The following is a 20,551-nucleotide window of genomic DNA, read 5'->3' on the forward strand; positions in this document are numbered from 1 at the left end:
ACTTTTCTTTGGCAGGAGAACACGTTAGTTTCATCAGATTCCTTGATTTAAGAAATTAAGACATCTGTAGGATTAACATTGTAAAAATTATTCTACCCAAAGCAATCTACAGATTCAGTGAAATCCCCATTAAAACTCCAACAAAATTATTCACAAAAATTGAAAAAAAAATCTTTAACTTTATATGAAAACTTCCCCCCACACATACACACAAACACAAACACACACACACAGAGATGGGGGGAGGGAGGAAGTGAGGGAGGGAGGGAGGAAGGGGGAAGAAGAGGGAAGAAGGGGGAAGGAGGGAGGAGGGAGGGTAACTAGCATCCTTAATAATAAAAGAACTTCTAGCAGCACCACCATCCCAGAGTTATTGTAGAGCTATAGCTTTATAATGTGTTGGTGTTGTCATAAAAACTGACGCAATGAAATTAATCTAAACATCCAGTCACAAGTCCACAAAACTATAGTCAACTGATGCTTGAGAAAGAAGCTAAAAATGCACACTGGAGAAGGCCACATCATTTTCAACAAATAGTACAGTTCAAACCGGATGGCTGACTATAGATTTAAAATATATCCATACTTATCAACTTGCCCAAAACCCAACTCCAAATGGCTCAAAAGTTTCTACATAAAACCAGACACCTCTGAATCTGGTAAAAGAAAAAACAAATGGGCATAGTTTTGAACTCATTGATACAGGAAGGATCTTTGTGAAGGGGACACCAATATCACAGGTACCAAGAACAATGATTAATAAATAATAACTCACAACTGTATGGCAAAGGACACCATCACAATCAATAGAGGGCAAATGTCAAAAAATATGAAGAGCTAAATCAGAACATCTAGGAAACAAACCAGTGTAAAGATGGGGCACAGAACTAAGCAGAGAGCTCTCAAATCATAAAACACAAATGGCTGAGAAACAGTTTTAGACATGTTCAACACTGTTAGCCATCACGGAAAAGCAAACGGCAGCTACTCTGGGATTTCATCCTACCCCTGTCACAATGTCTAAGACCAGTAGCTAGTGAAGCCCATGTAAGCAAGATAAAGAAATGCATACACACTGGTCCTTACACCATGGAATACTATTCAGCTGTTAAGAAATTCAAATTATGAAAGTTTAAGGCAAAGGGTGGAGCTAGAACAAATCATCCTGAGTGAGGTAACTCAGACCCCAAAAGACAGATACTACATGTTTTCTCTTATACGTAGGTAATGACATTCAAGCTTTTCATACGGGTGCTGCAATTGGAATAAGAGGTTAGTAGCTAGTAAGGGACTGAGAGAAAAGGATCTATGAAGCAAGGGAAAACATAATATAGTGTTAGGTAGTAATAAAGTAGAAATTAAAATGGAGGGTTAAACAGAGAAGGATAAAAGGGAGATATAGGAGAAGACAATTTACATTAAAATGGTATCTTAAAAATCATATGGAAACCCATATTGGAGAATCTTTCTAAAATACATGCATATATGAAAAAGATCCAGGTGGAATCATCAAGTATCAGGTGAGATAAATCTTCGAGTACATATCTTGTTGTTACCAGGAGTACCTCCAGTACCAGGAATAGATTGCATATAGTTAAGTCACTGACCAAAGGGGTCTCATGGAACATACTCCCCCCAGACATCATAGGCTATTGTCAAAATTGTTGGTTGTTTTCTACAACCTGATGGTAAGGCTCTGTTGCTAGAGACAACACTTACTTATGTTGTCCAACGTGGAGACGTTGAGCAGGTTCCAAAATAGAAGCTTCCCCCCCCCCCTAGTGTTCATGGTACTAGAAAGCACTCTGCATACTACCAGAATAGAAAAGCAGCTGCCAATATCATCTAGTTAACCTGCAATCTATAATAGAGACCGATCTGCAAGATATATTGGTAAAAGAGTGGCATAAATACCATGGGAATAACCAATTGAATCTTTAAAAATTTAACGCCCATTCCATGAGATAGAACCCACACCTGACACTGCTAATGTGGACAAGTTCTAAAATTAGATAGGTCATAGACCTACGGGAAAACCTAACACTATTATTCTGCTAAGGAACACAGCAATCAAATGACTCCTAGTGACATACTGATATACCCAAAATTCAATGCATCACTCAACCCATACCAAATAAAGTCCTTCTTGCAGTAGAATTCAAACAACAAAGAGACCTGCAACTCAACAACATGCAGGTTGTGAAAGACTTTGGAGAATCCAGTCTGACCTTGTCATGGTTACCATCGCTATGATGAAGCAGTATGACCAAAAGCAAGGTGTAGAAGGAAAGGATCTGTGTGATTTATACTTTCACAATGTTATTCATCACTCCAGGATGTCAGGATGGGAACTCAAGGGCTGGCTGGGACCTGGAAGTAGGGCCTGATGCAGAGACCATGATGGGGTGCTGCTTTCTAGCTTGCTACTCATGGCTTTTTCAGCCTGCTCACTTAATAGAACCTGGGATCAAGATCCAGAGGTGACACCAACCACAGTAGCCTTGGCCCTCCCACATCAGTCACTAATTATAAAAATTATACAGTCTCTCTCTCTACTGAGGTTCCCTCCTTTCATATGACTGTTGCTTGTATCAGGTTGACACAAAACTAGCCAACACAACTGAACCCTTGTCAACTTGACATACATATTGTTGAGCCATGACTTTCCTTTCGCATTTATCCCCCAAGATCCCATGTAAATACCAACATTTCAAATTTTAAGAGTCCCAGTCTCTAAAATCTAGAGCTCTTAAAACGTCAGTCCCCTTTAAAATCCAAAGCCTTTGTGGAAATTCAAAATCTCTTTAGAAGTTCAAAATCTCTCCTCAGCTATGGATTCCTGTAAAATAAGAAATCAGTTAGACGCTTCCCTACTTCAACTGGGAAGAACCGGGACACTGCACTAATCAAATGAAAGTGAAGCTGATTAACTTAACCTTGTGAATAACTCAGTGTCTAATGTCTGGGATCCACTCATGGTCTTCTGAGCTCTTCCAAAGGGCTTGGGTTACTTCTCTATCTCCTCCCTCTGGGGCACACACAACTTGTCTTCTAGACTCCAGTTGGTTCTTCTCCACCACTGCTGCTGACTTGGTGGTCATCCCATAATACTTTGATCTTCAGAATGGCCTGGGGTTCCCGGCTGCATCTGGGCTTTGTAAGTTTCATCCATGGCCTCTCTGGGGCTTTCTTTGTGGTGCCAAGCCTTAGCTTCTTTCCATGGCTACTCCAGGACCAGAGTATCAACTAGTACTGTGGCTATGTCTCTTCCAATGGTCTATCCTGGCCACTTACAGTGCCATCTTCAGTTGCTTTTCATGACCGCTTCATGACTTCAAAACCAAAGCTACCTGGGTGACTCCTAGAGGTACCACCACTCTCAGGTACTACCTTTGTCACCCCTGAAATCCAGATCTCTGAGGAAATGCTTTCTAGAAGGCCTTTATCTCAGTGATGCTGGTCTCTTCTTAACCATCCTGAATTTCTTAGCTCCAGCTGACCCGGACTTGATTGTCCCAGTAAAGGTTTTATTTACTTCAATAGTTCTAGTATCTTGTATCTTACCACAGCTGATTATTTAGCCCCAGCTAATCAGAACCACATATTCTCAACTCATAATTTGCAATGGCCCTTAAAGAGTCTTAGAAGTGCTCTTGAACTTCCCTCTGGGACTTCACAAGGCCTCCATCATCTGCCTTTCTCCCAACTCTCCTATCTTCCAAGCTCCCACAGAACAGCTCACCAAGCTCTGAACACTTACTGGTTTTCTAGACCAACGTCCTATAGTCTTTCCACAATCTGCCCCAAAACAACACGCTCAAGTGTGTCCCAGCGAAACTAGTAATCCTGGTACCAACTTCTGTCTCAGTCGGGGTTACCATTTCTATAATGAGACACTAAAAACAAAAGCAAGTAGAGGATGAAATGGTTCATTTGGCTTATACTTCCATACCTTAGTCTCTCACTGAAGGAAGTCAGAACAAGAACTCAAGAAAGGCAAAAACCTGGAGGCAGAGGTGCTATTTGCACAGAACCACCAGCCAAGGGTAGCCCAACCTACAATAGAGTGAGCCCTTCCACATTAATTGCAAATAAAAAAAAACTGTCCCAGAGCCAGATTTTATAGAGTCATTTTTTTTTAAATTGAGGTTCCCTCCTTCCAGGTAACATTAACTTGTATCAAGTTGACATAAAACTAGCCAGCATGTAGTTCTAAATGGGGTGTCTTCATCAAACCTCTTCCATCAATGGTGAGGGAGTTAAGTGGAAGAGGAGACAGAAAGAGTGTAAGAGCCAGAGGGGATGGAGAATTCTAAGGAAACGGTGTCTTCCAGATGCAACAGAGCTAATGTACATGTGAACTCACAGAGACTGCTATAACACGCACAAGGCCTGCCTATCTTCAAGTCAGATGGGGTCCTGGTGCTAAGAAAGGGAATTGGACATAGATGTACCCCCTAACCAAGAAGGTACAGCTGCTATCTTCTGGCAAACAGAAGTCAAATTTTCTCCAATGGAGTACCACTGGGTACATGGAATGCACTTGAGGGCAGGAGTTACTCCCAGCTGTAGTTGACCAACACCAAACAAACTCTGTGGATTTTTTTGCTTTTGTTTTTGGTTTGTCTTCATGTAGACATTTTGTTTTGTTTTGACAATTTTTGGTCTTATTGGCCTTTTTCTCATCTGTTTGTTTTTATATGTATTTTTTTAAAGAGGGAGAAAAACAGCATAAAGTTGGGTGGGTAGGAATTGGGAGGGGGTGGGTCCTGGTAGGAGTTAGGGATGGGAAACCTGATCAAACTATATTGTATGTAAAATGCTGTTTGTATAAAAGGGCAGAGTAAACATTGAGGGCATTGTACAAGTCTAAAAACTGTTCAGTAAGAGTTCAAATAAATGGGCTGAGAGGTCTGCTTTCCTGTCAGGCCATGGGTGGTGAATTTTTCAATACCATTCTGTCACTCCAGGGAGGTATGAAGAACATGTTCCCGACACATGTTAGAACCGTGAAAATGTACTTGGATCTGTTTCCTCCATCCTAGAAGAGCAGCCAGCAGGAGGGGCAGAAATCTTGAACTTACTGGAGAAGGCACATGGGAGGGGGACAGACAAAATATGACAAACTGCTAGAGCAAGGGACTGACGTCAGGCAGAGAGGAAGAGCAGACATCATTCAGGAAACTACTGTGAACTTGTGTGTGTGTGGCAGGGGGGTGGGGGGGAAGAAACACTCCCATTTCTGAATGCACAGCTAAAACTAACCAACTATTTATATTTTAAAAGTTACATTTTAACGTGTAAATGAAATCGTCAAGCACTAAAAGATTTGAATTTTGCAAGAACAGTAGAAGGGCTCGGCAGCAGAGCTGGGGTCAGAGCCTCCCGATCCCTCGCTGTTTCACCGTTCTCTGCCTCTCGCTTTGACCTTTGGGATATGAATCACCCCATTCTAACTGGATTATGCCGGAAGTGGGCGGAAGACAACGGATTCCAAAAAGCGATCGGCCCCAAATAAATGAATCGTGAACAGAGCCGGGGAAAATCACAAGGCAGACTCCAGCCATTGTGCTGGCATGGGTGACTCAGAAATGTCAAGCACAGCACTCCGCTCTGGGTTAGTATTGATTTTCACCCCCTGCAGACTGTGTGATTTCCAGTAGATAATAAAATGCCGTGTTTTTATGAACATATTAAAGAGGCACTGTTTCCCAAGCACATTTGTTTGGTTGGTTTTGTTCTTGATCCTGCTGTAATGAAGTCTCAGACTATTGTAACTGAAGCCACACATGTATGCCATGTGTCTGTCTGTATATTGTATGTGTATTATATGTAGCATGATATACATATGTTATAAACATGTATAGAAATTCATATTGTATCACAGTGTTAATGATGTTGATGTACATTTTATATAGCAGGCATCAGTTTATCTTCTTCACACTAAATTACTAATGTAATCCAAAAGAACTTCACCCATGTAAAGAAGAAAACACTCATGTTGCACGCATGCTTATATTCTGCTCAGCTACACGGAGAAATGTGAAATTCAAGTGTGCACTTATTAAACAAAATCTGACTGACACATATTTTGCCCTATCAGGAATCACTAGTGGTGTGTACAGGAAAATATTTCTTCTGATGACATGGCTTAATAACAAATCAATAAATGCTAACCAGGAATGAAAGAGCATGCAAAGCCTTCTCAAAGGTTTTTCAGGCCACTCAAACACTCAGACCATGTATGCACCTACCCTTCTCATGCCCTTTCCCTACCTCTACCACAGAAGTCCCCATGCACACACATACACACACAATTATATATACACACACTAGCATCTGTGCACAAACACATGCACACTTACACACACATCCATATACACACACATGCATGTACCAACCTACCCCCATACATTTACATTTATGCATACAGGTATACACACTAGCGCACACACACACACACACACACACACACACACACACGACATGAACATGTTCATGTGCCACTCACACACACATTCTAGCTCATATGCACAAATACATGCAGATATATGCACAGTATGGATACACACGCAGGTACACAGAGTAACACTGGAAAATATGCACACACACACACACACACACACACACACACGTGCATACCATGTTCATTAAACTAGAATCTGCTGTGTGGCTTTCCATTCATCTGCTCCACATCTTTCTGCATTCCGGGTCTTCTGTTGTTCTAGTAGTGAGGATTGAGCTTAACGAGTTGCAAGCCATGCATTTGGCCAACAAGCTATACATCCAATTGCATTTTATTTACTGTGTGGTATGTTCAAGGCCAACCTTGAATGCCGCCTCCCAAGCAGCTGAGATTTCAGGCTTAAGCTATGGTCAGTTGTACCTCACCATCATGTTCCTAATGTCTACCTCTTAAACACGTCCCTGTAGTCAACTGTCCTGCACACCCCCTGCATACCAACCACTCAGCACTGAAGACTCTTCAAGCGCTCTGGCCTCACTCTCTATTTGCTCTCACGGCCACAGGAATTTGTGCCTACGGTGCCTCCGTCTCGGATCAAGTCTGTCTTTCCTATTGTAGCATGAACTCGGAATCGGCAAAGTGCCCATGTATGCCTTCTACTGCTGATGCTCCTGCTAACCCTAGACATGGATGCCTCGTAGTCCAAACAAATCCAAATTAAACAGGCGAGTCGGCGAGTGAAGACACTGAACATCCACAGGACTCCACAAAATAAATAAATAAATAAAATAAAGATAAAATAAAAATCATAATATTTGAGAAAAGCGACACATCACAGTTCTCCATACGCAAAGCAGAAACCGTGCCAAGAGGGTACTCACAGGTGACCGCCAGAGAATGCAAGCAGCAGAGAACATGGTACACAATCTCCTCATCCCTTTTGAAGCTGTTGAACGTACTTAGCAGTACCATGTAATCTTTGTTTTCAACGAACTCAGTCAGTTGTTCCTCAGAAACTAAACCAGGGAGAAAAAAAAAAAAAAAAAAGAAAAAGAAAGAAAAACAAATGGGAATCGGCCTTAAAGTGGCACGAAAGTGTAATTCACCCAAAATATATTTGTAACCACAATTCACGAGCGCAGTATACCTAAAGGAATTTGAAATATTCGATTTGTTTGAAATATTAAAATAGTTTTGTGTTGAACAGGTTATATCTTCTTTCGGAAGGAAAAAGGGATTAGGAGCCCAGTAATTCTCAGGAAAAGGAAAGTATTTACCATTTCTTTGGGGGAAGAGTGCTATAACATTTTAATCAGTACAATAAATATGATATACTGGGTGGAATAATATATGATTCTGGTTATTGATACTGGAGATGGTCCATTGCAATGAACACCCTAAGAGTCTCACCTACAGATAATAAAGGTTACCTTTTGAAATGAGCTACTATGATTTTGGCTACAGATTATAAAGATGACTCATTAGAGATGAATATTCTACAATACTGACCTGCTGATCCTGAACTAGTATTTCTATTTTACTATTTTTTAAATGTATGTGTATTATGTGTGCCTGCTTGTCAGTATTACAGCACACGCCCAAAGAACCGAAGGGGTGGTCAGATCCCCTAGAACCAGAGTTACAGGTCTTTGTAAGAAACACAGTGCGGTTCTAGAATTAAACCCAGATCCTCCACATGAGCAGAAAATGCCAACCCCCAGCCTCTATTTTTTTTTCTCATTAACTTTTTAAATTCATATTACATCCCGATCATGGCCCTTGCCTTCCTTTTCTCCCAGTCAAGTCCCTCACCCCCATTAACTTTTCCCCTCCCCTTGTAAAAGGGGTAGCCATCCCTTGGGTATCCACCTATCCTGGGACATACACAGCAAGACTAGGTGTATCCTTTTCCACTGAGGCATAACTAGTCAGTTCAGCTAGGAAAAGGGGATCTGATGGCAGGTAACAAGAGTAAGAGACAGCCCATCCCATGCCACTCCAATTGTTAGGGGACCGACCTGAAGACCAAGCTGTACATCTGCTATAAATGTGGTTTTGATATTGAAAAGCTGGGACTTATGGTGGACGGCTGAAGGGAAAGTCATCTAAACATGTCAGTTCCCGAGCTGTTAACTGTAGCAAGTAGCCAGGGGTTGGGCTTTGAAATATTCTGTCTTCATGGTTTTTCATGAGAGATCAAAATCTGCCATTGGCTTTTGTATTCAGAATAAGTTGGGCTACACTTGGAGTCATTGTGTTTTAAAAGCAGGAGCTTGAAAACCTCTTTAAAACCCGAGGCTGTCCGGTTGAAAATGGTGCCAATAAAACATTAGAAAATACAGCTCTTTGTGACTGACCTTAATTGTTTTCAAATGTATACCAGCATGTCCAGGTAAGGTGATGGGAAACTGGTTAGATTCCTTTAATTAATGACAGATGCCACAGAACCTTTATATTTAATAACATAGTATAATGTCCATAACAACCTTTTAATTTTTGATAACAGTCTTTATTAGCTTACTTTTCAAGATTAACTTTATTAACCAAATTACTGTTTCAGGGAACTTGATACTCCTGAAAAAATAGTATATATATATATATATATATATATATATATATATATATATATACATATATATATATATATATTATATACACACACACACATACATACATACATATATATACATGTATACAATTTATTTATATACTATTATATATAATGCTTAGTGCATTATACATTACACATACATTACATTATGTGGATGTATATAATGTATACTACACTAAGCATTAATGATCTTTGACTTAAGATTTTTCTGTTTAATAATTGCTAATCTCTGTCACTGTCCTGGAGGACACAGCACTGTCTGAAGCACAGTGACTGCCTTCCTTCACGAGTAAGAATTTGCCTAAACTGAAACATAATTACAGGTCGTTTGAGACAAAAGTTTCCAGAGAAGACAGCCTGGAAGAGGTAAAGCTCTCTCCCCTCACTGGCATTCCCCACAAAGCCTAATCATCAAAGATGGAGTCTCCAAATCAGTAGCAACCACTGTGCGCTAACCAGCTGCTAACCTCAGATGACTTGCTCAGTTCTCTCATCCATTTCCTCATTGAGTCAGTAAAAGGACGAGACCAAAACAGCTCAAGCCAGCACAATAATTAGCTATCATTTCTGGGCCTGCTGTGAAGTGCCCGCCAGTCTTGTTTCTCAAGGACACTGTGATTGTCCAATTCTCTACACAGAGCATGTAACAATTTCAAGTTTGACAAAATTCAAAGTAATAACCCCATTTTAGGTACTTGACTTCACAGTTTCCTTTTTAACACCTATACGATCCACTTTGCAAAGTGGACTCATGCCCTGTTAGGCAATGGAAGGAAGTCTACTGAAACCACATGATTTACAACCTGTGAGGGAAATTCATAGCACAGAAGGAAGCAATGTTACCAAACTAACTTACTTTGTCTAGATTTGTAAATAGTATGATTTCATATAATTTTTCTCATCAATTCTATCCAGCTTTTTCCCAGTACAAGTCATTCTTCCTAAGTATGCCTCAAAATAGAGAATTTGCACTTTTAAATACCTCTCTCAAACAGTACGTGCAAAGCCTTGCATCCAAGTGTCTGGACTTCATCGTTGGCTGAATATCTGTGCATGGCATCAAAAATTAACAAGAAAATATCACACTCTTCATCCAGTATCAGCAAAGTGATTTTACCTAATTTGAAGAAAACAATGGGATGTTAAAGAGCTGTTTCACTCAGCTGACACATTAGTTTTGCCCAAGGGTTATGAAAGTTTTGTGGACTTTTGTTTCTGATAGAGCAATTCATTGTCCCAAATGTTATCCATATAAAATTCTCTCCAAGGGAGATAAATCACCAGTCTATTTACTACCCTTGGGACTACACACACACACAGGAATAGACACACATGCATGTTCACATCTATGCACACACACACACACCGCTTGCATGTGTGCACACACACAACTCACAAAAGCTAGGCCTCTTAACTCATGCTCTTAAAATGAATTCCCATCTGCCTTTTGAGCACTACCATTTAAATATTCTGTGGGTACCCTGATCTGAGCCTACTCTTGCTCCTGGTCTTCATCAATGAGACCATCATCTAACAACTACCCAAGGGAAATTTCCCAGTCGTCATCATTCCAAACTCCCTCTCTCTTCCATTTTGTCTAGGCCAATGAGTCAATTCATGTCAGTAAGAACCACAGCAGTCTGTCATGGTAGTGCCCATAACCATCATTACCATCTCAAACTCTGTCACTGGGTCCATTAGCCTCTTGGCAGAAGTCACCATAGGCAGAGGACCTGATGTGCGCCACCTCTCTGATCGTCAGTTTGTCTCACCCAGAAAGATAAGGAAAACGCCTATCTGGAGGTGAAAGTGGTTTCAAAAGCATGTAAAGTATGTTCCACATGAACAGAGAATCTAGCAAGCACTCAAGACGTAATGCTGCATGCTTTATCAAAGACAAACTGCAGAAAAGACTGAGGGTTTGTACAAGAAAAAGCTACCAGGGATGAGAATTGTGGGAGCAGTATAGGAGCCACGAAGGAACTAGAAATAAGACCGGCAGAGAAACACACAAGCAACATTCAGAACCAAGTTTCTGGATGAGATCCGAGAGAAACGGGAGGTATGAAGGCAGACACAGACACCGCCACTCTAGACAGCACTGGTGTTCAGTTTGTACTCTGACCCTGACAGTTGTTGGTAGGGAACATTTCCAGTCATCGCTTACCTGAATCTAGGAGGAGATCTAAGGCTTTTAGTCCAACTATTGACAGGTTCACATTGGCATGGTGAACAGTTAACATTTTAAGAATCAGCCTGAAATTAAAAAGAAAAAGAAAATCACATGACCATGATAGCCTGAGGACAAGCCCCGGGAGCTCAGAACAGATTTCCACAAGCTGTCCTCTGGTTTCCACATGTGTGCTGTGACATGCATGTGCCCACCCTTTACACACATACATATATATGCACATACAAAAAGCACTCCATCGATACATAAACCCATGTTTTGACACAGGTTCTTACTGTGAAGACACAGCCAGCAGGCAGCTCACTACACTCATCAGGGTGGCTATGAACTCCTAGAGATCCTTCTGTCTCTGCCTCTCTAGTGTGCACCACCATGACAGTGTACATGTAATTGTTTTTAATGAAAGTTTGGACTTAGACTTTCTGTAACACCTAAAACAATATTTTGGTACTTTCCTACTCCTCCTTATGTTTACCATGTTTTGTTCTGTTCAGCAAAGCTCATGTGAAATGTTTCCCCTCGGTACAGACTTAAACCAAGCTTATAAAATCAACAGCCCGGCTTGCGGTGTAGCTCAGGGGCAGAACACTTGCTCAGCATGCTGAAGGCCCCATTCAAGTGACCAGGAATACTACTTGGTTCAATTGTGGCAAATACTCCACATGATTCTGTGTGTCGAATTAACAAGTTGAACATATCCAAAGCACAGATTTTTAAAATTATCAACTCTACATCAGTAAAAGAAATAAGAAAAGGAAACAGGAAGAGTAACTCAAACCTTTATTGTTACATGCAGCTCAGGGACAGAGTGCTTGCCTACTATATGCATAACCTGTGGACTGACACTCAACACTGGAAAAATTAAGAGACTTGGGAGGAAATATCATTCTATGTCTCAATAGAAAAGTTGTTCTACCTCTATGTCGCCAAATACCACGACTTAGGTTTTAACATTTTTGCCTAGCACCACACACAACTCACCATGAAGAGCATCCACATCCAAAAGAAATGCCTTCAATATGTGTCAAGAATTTATGAATTATATGTCACATGTGTTGACATATCTGCATACATGAATATTGAATAAAGGAGCTGATTTTGTATATATCCTTAAGGGATCCATTTATATATTAAAAATATTCACTGCTACCATCTTTGAGGAAGAAATCTGCCATCCTAGATAATAAAGTCCAGTAACCACAGACCCTGCTCTCAAATTCACTAGACTTTAATCCCTGTGTTAGTGGTTCCAAATGTAACCTCTAACCGTTTCCTGCCTGGTGGAGTTTGGTTTTATACTGTTCGAAGAAGACAGAGCTGCTACCATCCACAACCACCTTTGGCATCCTAGCAAAGCAAAGAACTGTTGGTATCCTCTCTCCTCAGCACCTTCCTACTCTGGCTCTAACCCTCACTGCTCCATTATCTCAGAACACAGTCCAAGGATGGAGTCGTGCAAGGGGAATTCTGAGTGCTTGTGAGAAAAACCCAAGAGGAAACGGGACAAGAGTCTTGCGACCACAGCGTCTTCGAAAACATGGAATTGTTGGAATGCGCTTTTGTATCGGATAGGAATGTATTGGATAGGAGTGAGTTCACTTTGAATTATTTGTTATAACTGGCTGTTGCTATTTATTTATGTGCCTCTATCGAAAACCCCTTTGTGCCACGCACAGCTTATCCTTGTGGTTGACTGTACACTTTACTCATGGGACTTCCTAACCCCGAGGATATAAACAGTCTGATGCTCTGGATAAAGTTGGCTATTGCATGAGATTTTTGTCTGCCTTATTTTAGTTTCCACTCTCCCAGGTTCACGGCACCAGCTAGAGTAGTAAACACAGTCTCAGAGTTCTTCCCATTGCTACTACCAAATTTTCTCTTTGGTATCCATCACCTTTTGGGGTGGGGTGAAGCTCGGGAACAGAGGAAAATGTCTTACAAAAATGTTGCCACAGTGTCCTACTGTAGAGACCAGGGTGTCTCCCATTATTATAGACCCAGATGTGACTTAGAGCAGGAGTATTAACAACAAATGGAGGTAGGGGGATGGGCTGGAGAGAGAGGTAAGCAAGAGAATGCTTGAGTGACTCTGAATCATGTTTCTTGTAGAAATAGTTTCACAATCACCCCCCAAACACTTGGATTATTCTGGAATACAAGGAATCGAGTTCTCCAGCACTCTCTGATATTGGAGATTAAGTAGGCTTGAGGAAATCTTGGGATGTCTCAAACGACCCAAAGGGAAATTAAATACAATCATGAATGACTAATTACAAGTCTATGGTGGGTAAATCTTCACTAAATAGTACAGTACTGCCAAGGGGAATTTCAAAAATCAGTTTGGAAATGGCTGGGGTTTTTTTCCCCCTCTAACCATAGTCTTGAGATGGTAGAAATGAAAAAACGAGCCACACCTACATATTAGAAGTGGAGAAACTTGTAAACACCGAGGCTTATAATAACTCACTTTAGAACAGACACACCTGTGTACAACATACACATTTTCTCACAAACAGCATGGAATTTAATTTTTCATTAAAAAAATGTTTTTCTCAAGGTATCCTCAGAACTATGGCCGGAGACAGAAGATATTATGCTGAATGCTACAACCAAAGACTGGTAAATAGTCACCTAGACGAGGCTGCAGTGGGCTGAGAGAGAATCAATTTCCTCTTTCCTACTCTTACTGAAAGCCACAGTCTCCTTCCACTGACATAGCATGCCCAGATACATGCAAATTTGACCAAGAAGACAGTAGAGCCTAGCTTTGAAACAAGCAGTCACAGAACTAACTTCTTGTTTTGGGGGTTTTTTTGTTTTGTTTTGTTTTGTTTTGTTTTTAAAATTATATCAGTTCCACTGTTAGTAGTAAAAAGCTTGCTTGGCTCTGTCTTAACTTGCACTCAAAGATCTACAACTTAACTATTTGTGTAACCGTATATTTGTGTCACAAAAACCATCTCACTCGCTCTTTTACTGTCAGTTTTTGTCTTCTAGCTCATGAATGAAGTTTAAAGATCTGTATAGATGAAAATCATTGATTTAAGAAAACAAAAAAGTATCTGCTTTGAAGGAGTTTTGCAGAACGGTTTTGGATGACCAGTGGTATCACGTGTAATCTTCAATGTAGTTTATTTTCACCTATCGATCACACTTACCGGTGAATACCAAGGACTTCCCAATCATTTCCAATATCCTGGGGTCCTATTAAGTTTTGCAATGTCCCTGGACAGACTTCTATTAATTTGCACAGCAGTGACCACCCCGCCTGAAAATAAGAAAGGTAAATATTTGCTTTTTTTGTTTAAAAGATGATGTTTCATACGCCCCAGGTTAGCCTTAAACTTGGTAGCCAAGAACGAACTTGACCTTCTGGTCCCCCTTTCTGCACTTGTGAAATACTGGAATTACAAGCATGCACTGCCACACCCAGTTTGTGTGACGATGGTGAGCGTGGTTGAATCCAGGGCATGGTACACAAACTCTCTACCAAGGGAGCTTTGTCACCAGCCCTGTACCCACATTTTAGAAGGCTGCTAACAGACATACCAATCACAACTCTCTGTTTGCAGTGGAACAGATAATTGTATCGTTTTTAAATAAATAATCACCTAGACAAGACAACACAAAGCCCTAAACTGCTTTCTCAGAAATGAGAGTAAGGTGTGTATTTCGACTACTCGTTGCTTTAGAACCACACAAAGGTGGAACACAAAAGTCCTGTGACATTCTTGGATGGGTACAGAAGAGATCCTTTTACTGTCTAAATCAAACAAAATAGAGAACAGTTGTAGGTGACACACTGAAATTATGAAGCAAGAATGGCTACACTCGGGCTGGAGAGATGGCTCAGTGGTTAAGAGCACCAGCTGCTCTTCCAGAGTTTAATAAAGGCCCATAAGTAGCATTGTCCTATGATCGAGCCTGTGTCTGTTATTGGAAAGGAAAAGAAGCTGCAAGAGACTGAACACCTAAGGGCCCCTCTCATTCCCCCAACCTCTGTGAACTGTAAGATCTGGTGGTCACAAGTGCCCTAAAACACTCCACATATATGCATGCCATTTGAGTTTATTGATGCATTTTACATATATGACTTTTAAAAAATTGTTGTTTTATGTGCCTGAGATGTTCTACCTGCATGTGTGTGTGTATACCGCCTTTGTGCCTGATGCCCCAAGGCCAGAAGCTGTTGTCAGATTCCCCCTTCCTCTAGTTAGCTTCTCTGAGCCTGTGAAAAACTTACAGCTTCCAGTCTACCATCAGGGAAGCTGGGGCAAACACTCAACAAGAACCTGGAGGCAGGAACTGAACCAGAGACTGTGGAGAAATGTTTTTTACTAGCTTGCTCAGTTTTGCTTTATCAATAACTACCTTCCCCGGGGAAAGTACTGCTCACAGTGTGCTGGGCCCTTCTGAAACATTAATCAAAAAAAATTCCCCCTAGACTTCTCTACAGGACATTTTGATGGAGGGAATTCCTCAGTGAAGTTTCCCTCTTCCCAGGGACTTTAGTTTGTGTCAAGTTGACAAAAACTAACAAGTATGTACTGGTAAGGCAAACAATATGGAGGAAAACCAGCCAATGGGTGCTGGGAATCCAACCAGGGTCCTCTGAAAGAACGACAATTGTTCTTTATCACCGAGCCATCTCTTCAGCCCCCATTTAAAAACAAAAATCTTTGATCAGACCATTATACATGATTTCAACATCCACCTCTGTGTAGATACCAACTCCTCTTTACAACTCAAAGATTAAGCCACTCTTCCTTCTCCCTGCCTCTGTAAATCTGAAGTGCCTTCCATTCCTCCTTTGTGTTAAAGAACCATGCTTGCTTGACAAGACCAGGAAACAAAACAGAAAACAGCTATCATGGTAGCATGCACAATTAAAGAAAGGGTGGGAGAGACTTATGACAAGTATTAAAGGGATATAAATCCTGGAAGTAAGATCAACTGGGAGCCAGAACTATCCAAGGAGAGATAAAATGTGGCAAAGGTGAGACTCCAGCCACATTTTAAAACCCAGGAGCTATGAGATAAGCTGGGTACCAAGGCCAAGAATTCTGTGCAGGGGAGAAGATGGAAGCTGGATTAGGTTGGAGAGAAGAGAAAAGATAAAGGATGCCAAGAGCTGGTGTCGAGGCGGGAAATTTATCTTCATTTGCCACTGGGACACTAGTACATATTTGTATGTGTGCATGAGCAGATGGGAGACATCTCACCAAGATAAAAACCTGAACGGTCTCTCCACAGTGTCCTCTCTTCACGTCACTGTCTGCCCTAAGGTCTCTTCACGATGATTTTAAAATTAGGCATGAATTGCTTCACATTGCCACTACTTCCACTCAAATAATTACTAATTTCTTTAAAAAGACAGAAATCTCTAGCAGTCACTTTTTACTGCTCTTTAGGTCGGATACCCTCCTCCATGTAAGCGGAACACACACGAACGACGAAGCTGTCATGGAAAGCAACTGTTCGAGTGATAAAAAAAAAAAAAAAAAAAAAAAAAAAAAATTCCATGAAGCCTTTTCCCCTGGCATTTAAGAGTGTTCCATTCTGGTGAGCTTCTGGTGGAGAAACGGATTATAAGATGCTAAACTCATGCCCATACCTGTATGGCTGACTCACTGAGAAAACCTGCTTTGCTCAGGTTGCTAAAGCCACAGCATCAATAACTGCTTGCTTAGCAAAAGAAAAAAAAGATCCATTCAAGCAGCTGGGCCTGTAATCAATGAGTGGCAGGCGCTTCAGTGACTAAGTAAAACTTCCAGCAGCAAAGCAGGAATCCCAACCGAAGCATGAATCCTTTAATTAGGAACTTACCTTTCCAAGAGAGAACGTTTTAACCCCGTACAGTTAGAGACGAGGCTGCTGGTCTCTGCTCTAATGACGCTATCAACCCCAGCATGGGATTCCTAAATGGTGCGGGGGGGGGGGGGGGGGGGGGAAGTCGAGGGGTTGGAGAACATTCAAGTCATTTAATTTACTTTGCTCTCCTTCTTCGAAGGTTGGAGCTATGTGGAAAAGGAGACGTCAAATTGAGTAGCAAGAGAAAATGGCTAACGCGGAGGGAAATGCGCAGGGCAGGCTTGAGAGCAGTCCTACAAGTTCTGCGTTTGTGAAAAAAGCACGGATGAAGCAAATGCCATGTTAGACGACTCTAACAAGAAATCTTAACATAAACTTCTGAAGAGAAATTCACCGAACTAAGACACTCCCATTTGGTAGCTCCGGCTAACTGGATTGCAAGAAATTTGAAATCCTGCTTACATACTGCTTACAGCAGTTATGTGAAGAGATCTAAAAAAAGATATTACTTTCAAGTAGAGTGCTGAAACTATCAGTAGAGAAAGAACTCTTTCTATAACCCTTTGATAAGGCCAGTGGCAATGTAGCCATTGTATCTTTTCATAGTATTTGTACCAAACCATTGGACTTTTGCTTGCTCACACAAAAATCTTAGTAAGTCCAGAAATAACCGAGGGAGATTTGGAAGCACAAAAGTATTTGAGTCCTTGCCTTATTACAATCACACACAGGGTCTACCCATTCTAACTAAATCAATATGAAGGAAAGAGTTTGGATAACTTTCTTCAAGGGCAATGAAATTCCACTAAGAACCAACTCACATAGTGCGCATAAAGCCCTTGCAAATAAGCACATCTAAAACACCAGAGGTACTGACTTTATTCTGTTAAATTATCAAACAAAAGGCTGCTCCTTTCCAAGAGACTTTGCAGCTGCCTACTCCACACGCTAGCAACAACAACTTAACCACTGCAAGGAAATGTATGCACACTCGGGCATTTCCTAAAATCAAGAACTAGAATGTCTCGGTTGGCTGGGTAGCTTACTGGTAGAGTACTCACCCAGCACATGCAGAGCCCTGTGTTAAATTCCCAGCCCCAAAAATGCAGAGGAGGAGGGTGGAAAGATGGAGGGGAAGAAAATGGAAGAGGAGGAGGGGGCAGGAAGAGGGGGAAGAAGAAGGAAGAGGGAATGAAGGAGAAAAGAGAAGTGGAGTAGAAACAGTTAAGGAAGGACAAAAGGGGGGGGGGTAAGTTGGGAAGCAGCGGAGAGGAGAAAATTAGATATAGGTCAGTAATCAAAATAATTCCATTAGCACATTCAAAGCCCCAGACCTTGATTCTCAGTACAAAGAAAGAAGGGGAGAGACAGAGGTAGAGCAGAGACAGACAGACAGACGCAGAAGGAAAAGAAGGGGAAAGAATTGAGCACTGAATACGTCCCAGATTCCCCTGGGTTCTCCGGTCTACTACTCTCTTCTGTGTTCTGTTGACTGAAAATGGGGGTCCAGTTTTTCCCAGTGGTACCAAGCAGGCATGAGTCTACCAAGTGTAGGTCTTGGCAGTGTAGGCAGCCAGAATTAGACACTTCTGAATATGAAGCAAGAAGGATGGTGTAGGTGGGGAGCAGAAAGCACCTTCAAAAATGATTCATATTCCATGGGTAACATTCCGGCTCTCCATGCTTAAAAGAACAGTATCTTTATCTTGCCTCCATCTTCCTCTTGACTATGTTTGATAATAACCTGAAAATCACCAGTCAGATGGGAAATTTTCACAACCGGAAAAAAAGAAAAATATTCACTGCAGATATAAGTGTACTTTTCTAAAAGAGAATTAGAACGAGGTAGGGAGGCATATACCTGTAATCACAGCACCAGGGGAGCCAGTGGCAGGAAGTTAGCAAGTTCCAAGTAGTCTGGGCTATACAAAGAGAGGGCTGGAAACAGAGAGAGAGGAGGAGGAGGGAGAGGATGAGAGGAGGAGGAGAAAAGTTGGAGACTGAGATAAGTCTAGTCACTAGGATGAATATGAAGGAATATTCTCCCTGTGCCTCCAGAGTTCCCTACAGTATTTGGACGACAAAACGAATTTTAATTCCTCAAATCATAAAACTCTAAAGGAAGTTAGTGCCTTCAGAAGTAATTCTGTCCTGTATGAAAGCCATTCTTGCCTATCCAAGTCTCCTTTAAACTCACACTTCCTGTGACAGAGATCCAGAAGTTACACTTTTGTATCTACTTTGTGATGCAACAGCCATGGAGTGGAAATGTAAACACGGGGGAGGGGGAGGCAGGATTCCGGAAACATAATCCTCTTTAGATACTGGGTGGTACACTGAAGGAAGAATCCTTGAAATGTGTCTTCTAATTTAAAAGAATAAAAGCAAGAGAATAATGAAAGTTTGCTGTTTGCTGGACTGATTTATTATTGTTTTTAATGACCCTCCCTTGCTGGAAATATTCACAGCAGTGCTCTATCAGAAACTCGCTGTATTTTAAGGAGCATTCTTAGATTAGCCTGCAAGGTTAAAGAACTCACCTTGCCCATAAGTGAACTGTTTTCAGTTTACTCCTACCACAATCCACATTATGTCAGTTAATAAAGTTGCTTCTCCTCTGCTAACAACTGACAAGATTTCCCCTCTTAAAGCAAATCTCAAGAACCCGGGACATAAGGCCTGTCATAGGAGGGTCTTGGGAACAGAAGGGAAGGCCCCATTTACCTGCTGCACACTGGCGACTCTCATGTAGGAGTCCAGGACAATCAACAGAGGCACGTGGAAAAGTTTACCTTCAAATAACTTGGAGGCTGGAAAAGAAGGGAAGCAAATGGGGAATGAAAACAAAGTCACAACCCACAACATCCTTTCGGGTCTTCCCGGGAACCTCAGCTCCTTCCTCCCTGAAGAGCAGGAGTGGGGTGCCCAAGATTAACATGGGAGTGCAGGCTAAAGTTTGCAGAGGAGGGAGGGGCTGCAGGCATTACCGCGGTCGGAGTAGGTGAACACCAGCATGTCCTCCAGGAGCTGGAGCAACGTCTCGATCTGCTTGCCTTCCTGCACGTTATTCAGCCTGACTATCAACTTCTTCAGAGCCTCCTCCTCCTCTTCCTCTTCGCAGCCCTGACAGGCGCCACTGGCCATGGTGCGGGCCGGCGGGGACTGCGGCGAGCCGGGAAGGCTGCTGTCCTCCCTCCCCTCCCCGCGCCTCCGCCGCCTCCGCCGCTGCAGGCCCGGCCCTCGGTCCCCGCCGCGCCCAGACTGCGACTGCGACCGCCTCTGCCCAGTCTCAGCCTGGCCTGCCCAGCCGCGTCTCGCCGCTGGGAACTCCACCGGGAGGAAAAGCGAAAGCCACCACCCGGCGATCTAAGAATAGCAATGGGGCGTTGGGAAAGGAGGACACCGCCCAGTGGGCCCCTTTCAGGAAAGCGGTTTCTTTTAAGAGTTCCCCCTATAGGGAGAGGAGTAA

The 20,551-nt window shown here is 42.0% G+C and overlaps 1 protein-coding gene across 1 annotated transcript in view; it reads right to left on the bottom strand.

Annotated features, from left to right (window-relative positions):
• The window catches only part of LRRK2 (leucine rich repeat kinase 2), a gene marked incomplete at its 5' end in the record, with an annotated part of 130,195 nt that extends 109,969 nt beyond the window's left edge, over positions 1 to 20,226 (bottom strand). Inside the window, 6 exons of the mRNA XM_080939254.1 lie at positions 7,348 to 7,482; positions 10,060 to 10,194; positions 11,245 to 11,333; positions 14,430 to 14,539; positions 19,807 to 19,892; positions 20,070 to 20,226. Coding sequence (XP_080795380.1) covers positions 7,348 to 7,482; positions 10,060 to 10,194; positions 11,245 to 11,333; positions 14,430 to 14,539; positions 19,807 to 19,892; positions 20,070 to 20,226 — 712 coding nt within the window. The remainder of the gene's footprint in view (positions 1 to 7,347; positions 7,483 to 10,059; positions 10,195 to 11,244; positions 11,334 to 14,429; positions 14,540 to 19,806; positions 19,893 to 20,069) is intronic.
• Positions 20,227 to 20,551: the final 325 nt, after the last annotated feature.

The sequence above is a fragment of the Micromys minutus genome (assembly GCF_963924665.1).
Source record: "Micromys minutus genome assembly, chromosome: 27".
Taxonomy (NCBI): domain Eukaryota; kingdom Metazoa; phylum Chordata; class Mammalia; order Rodentia; family Muridae; genus Micromys; species Micromys minutus.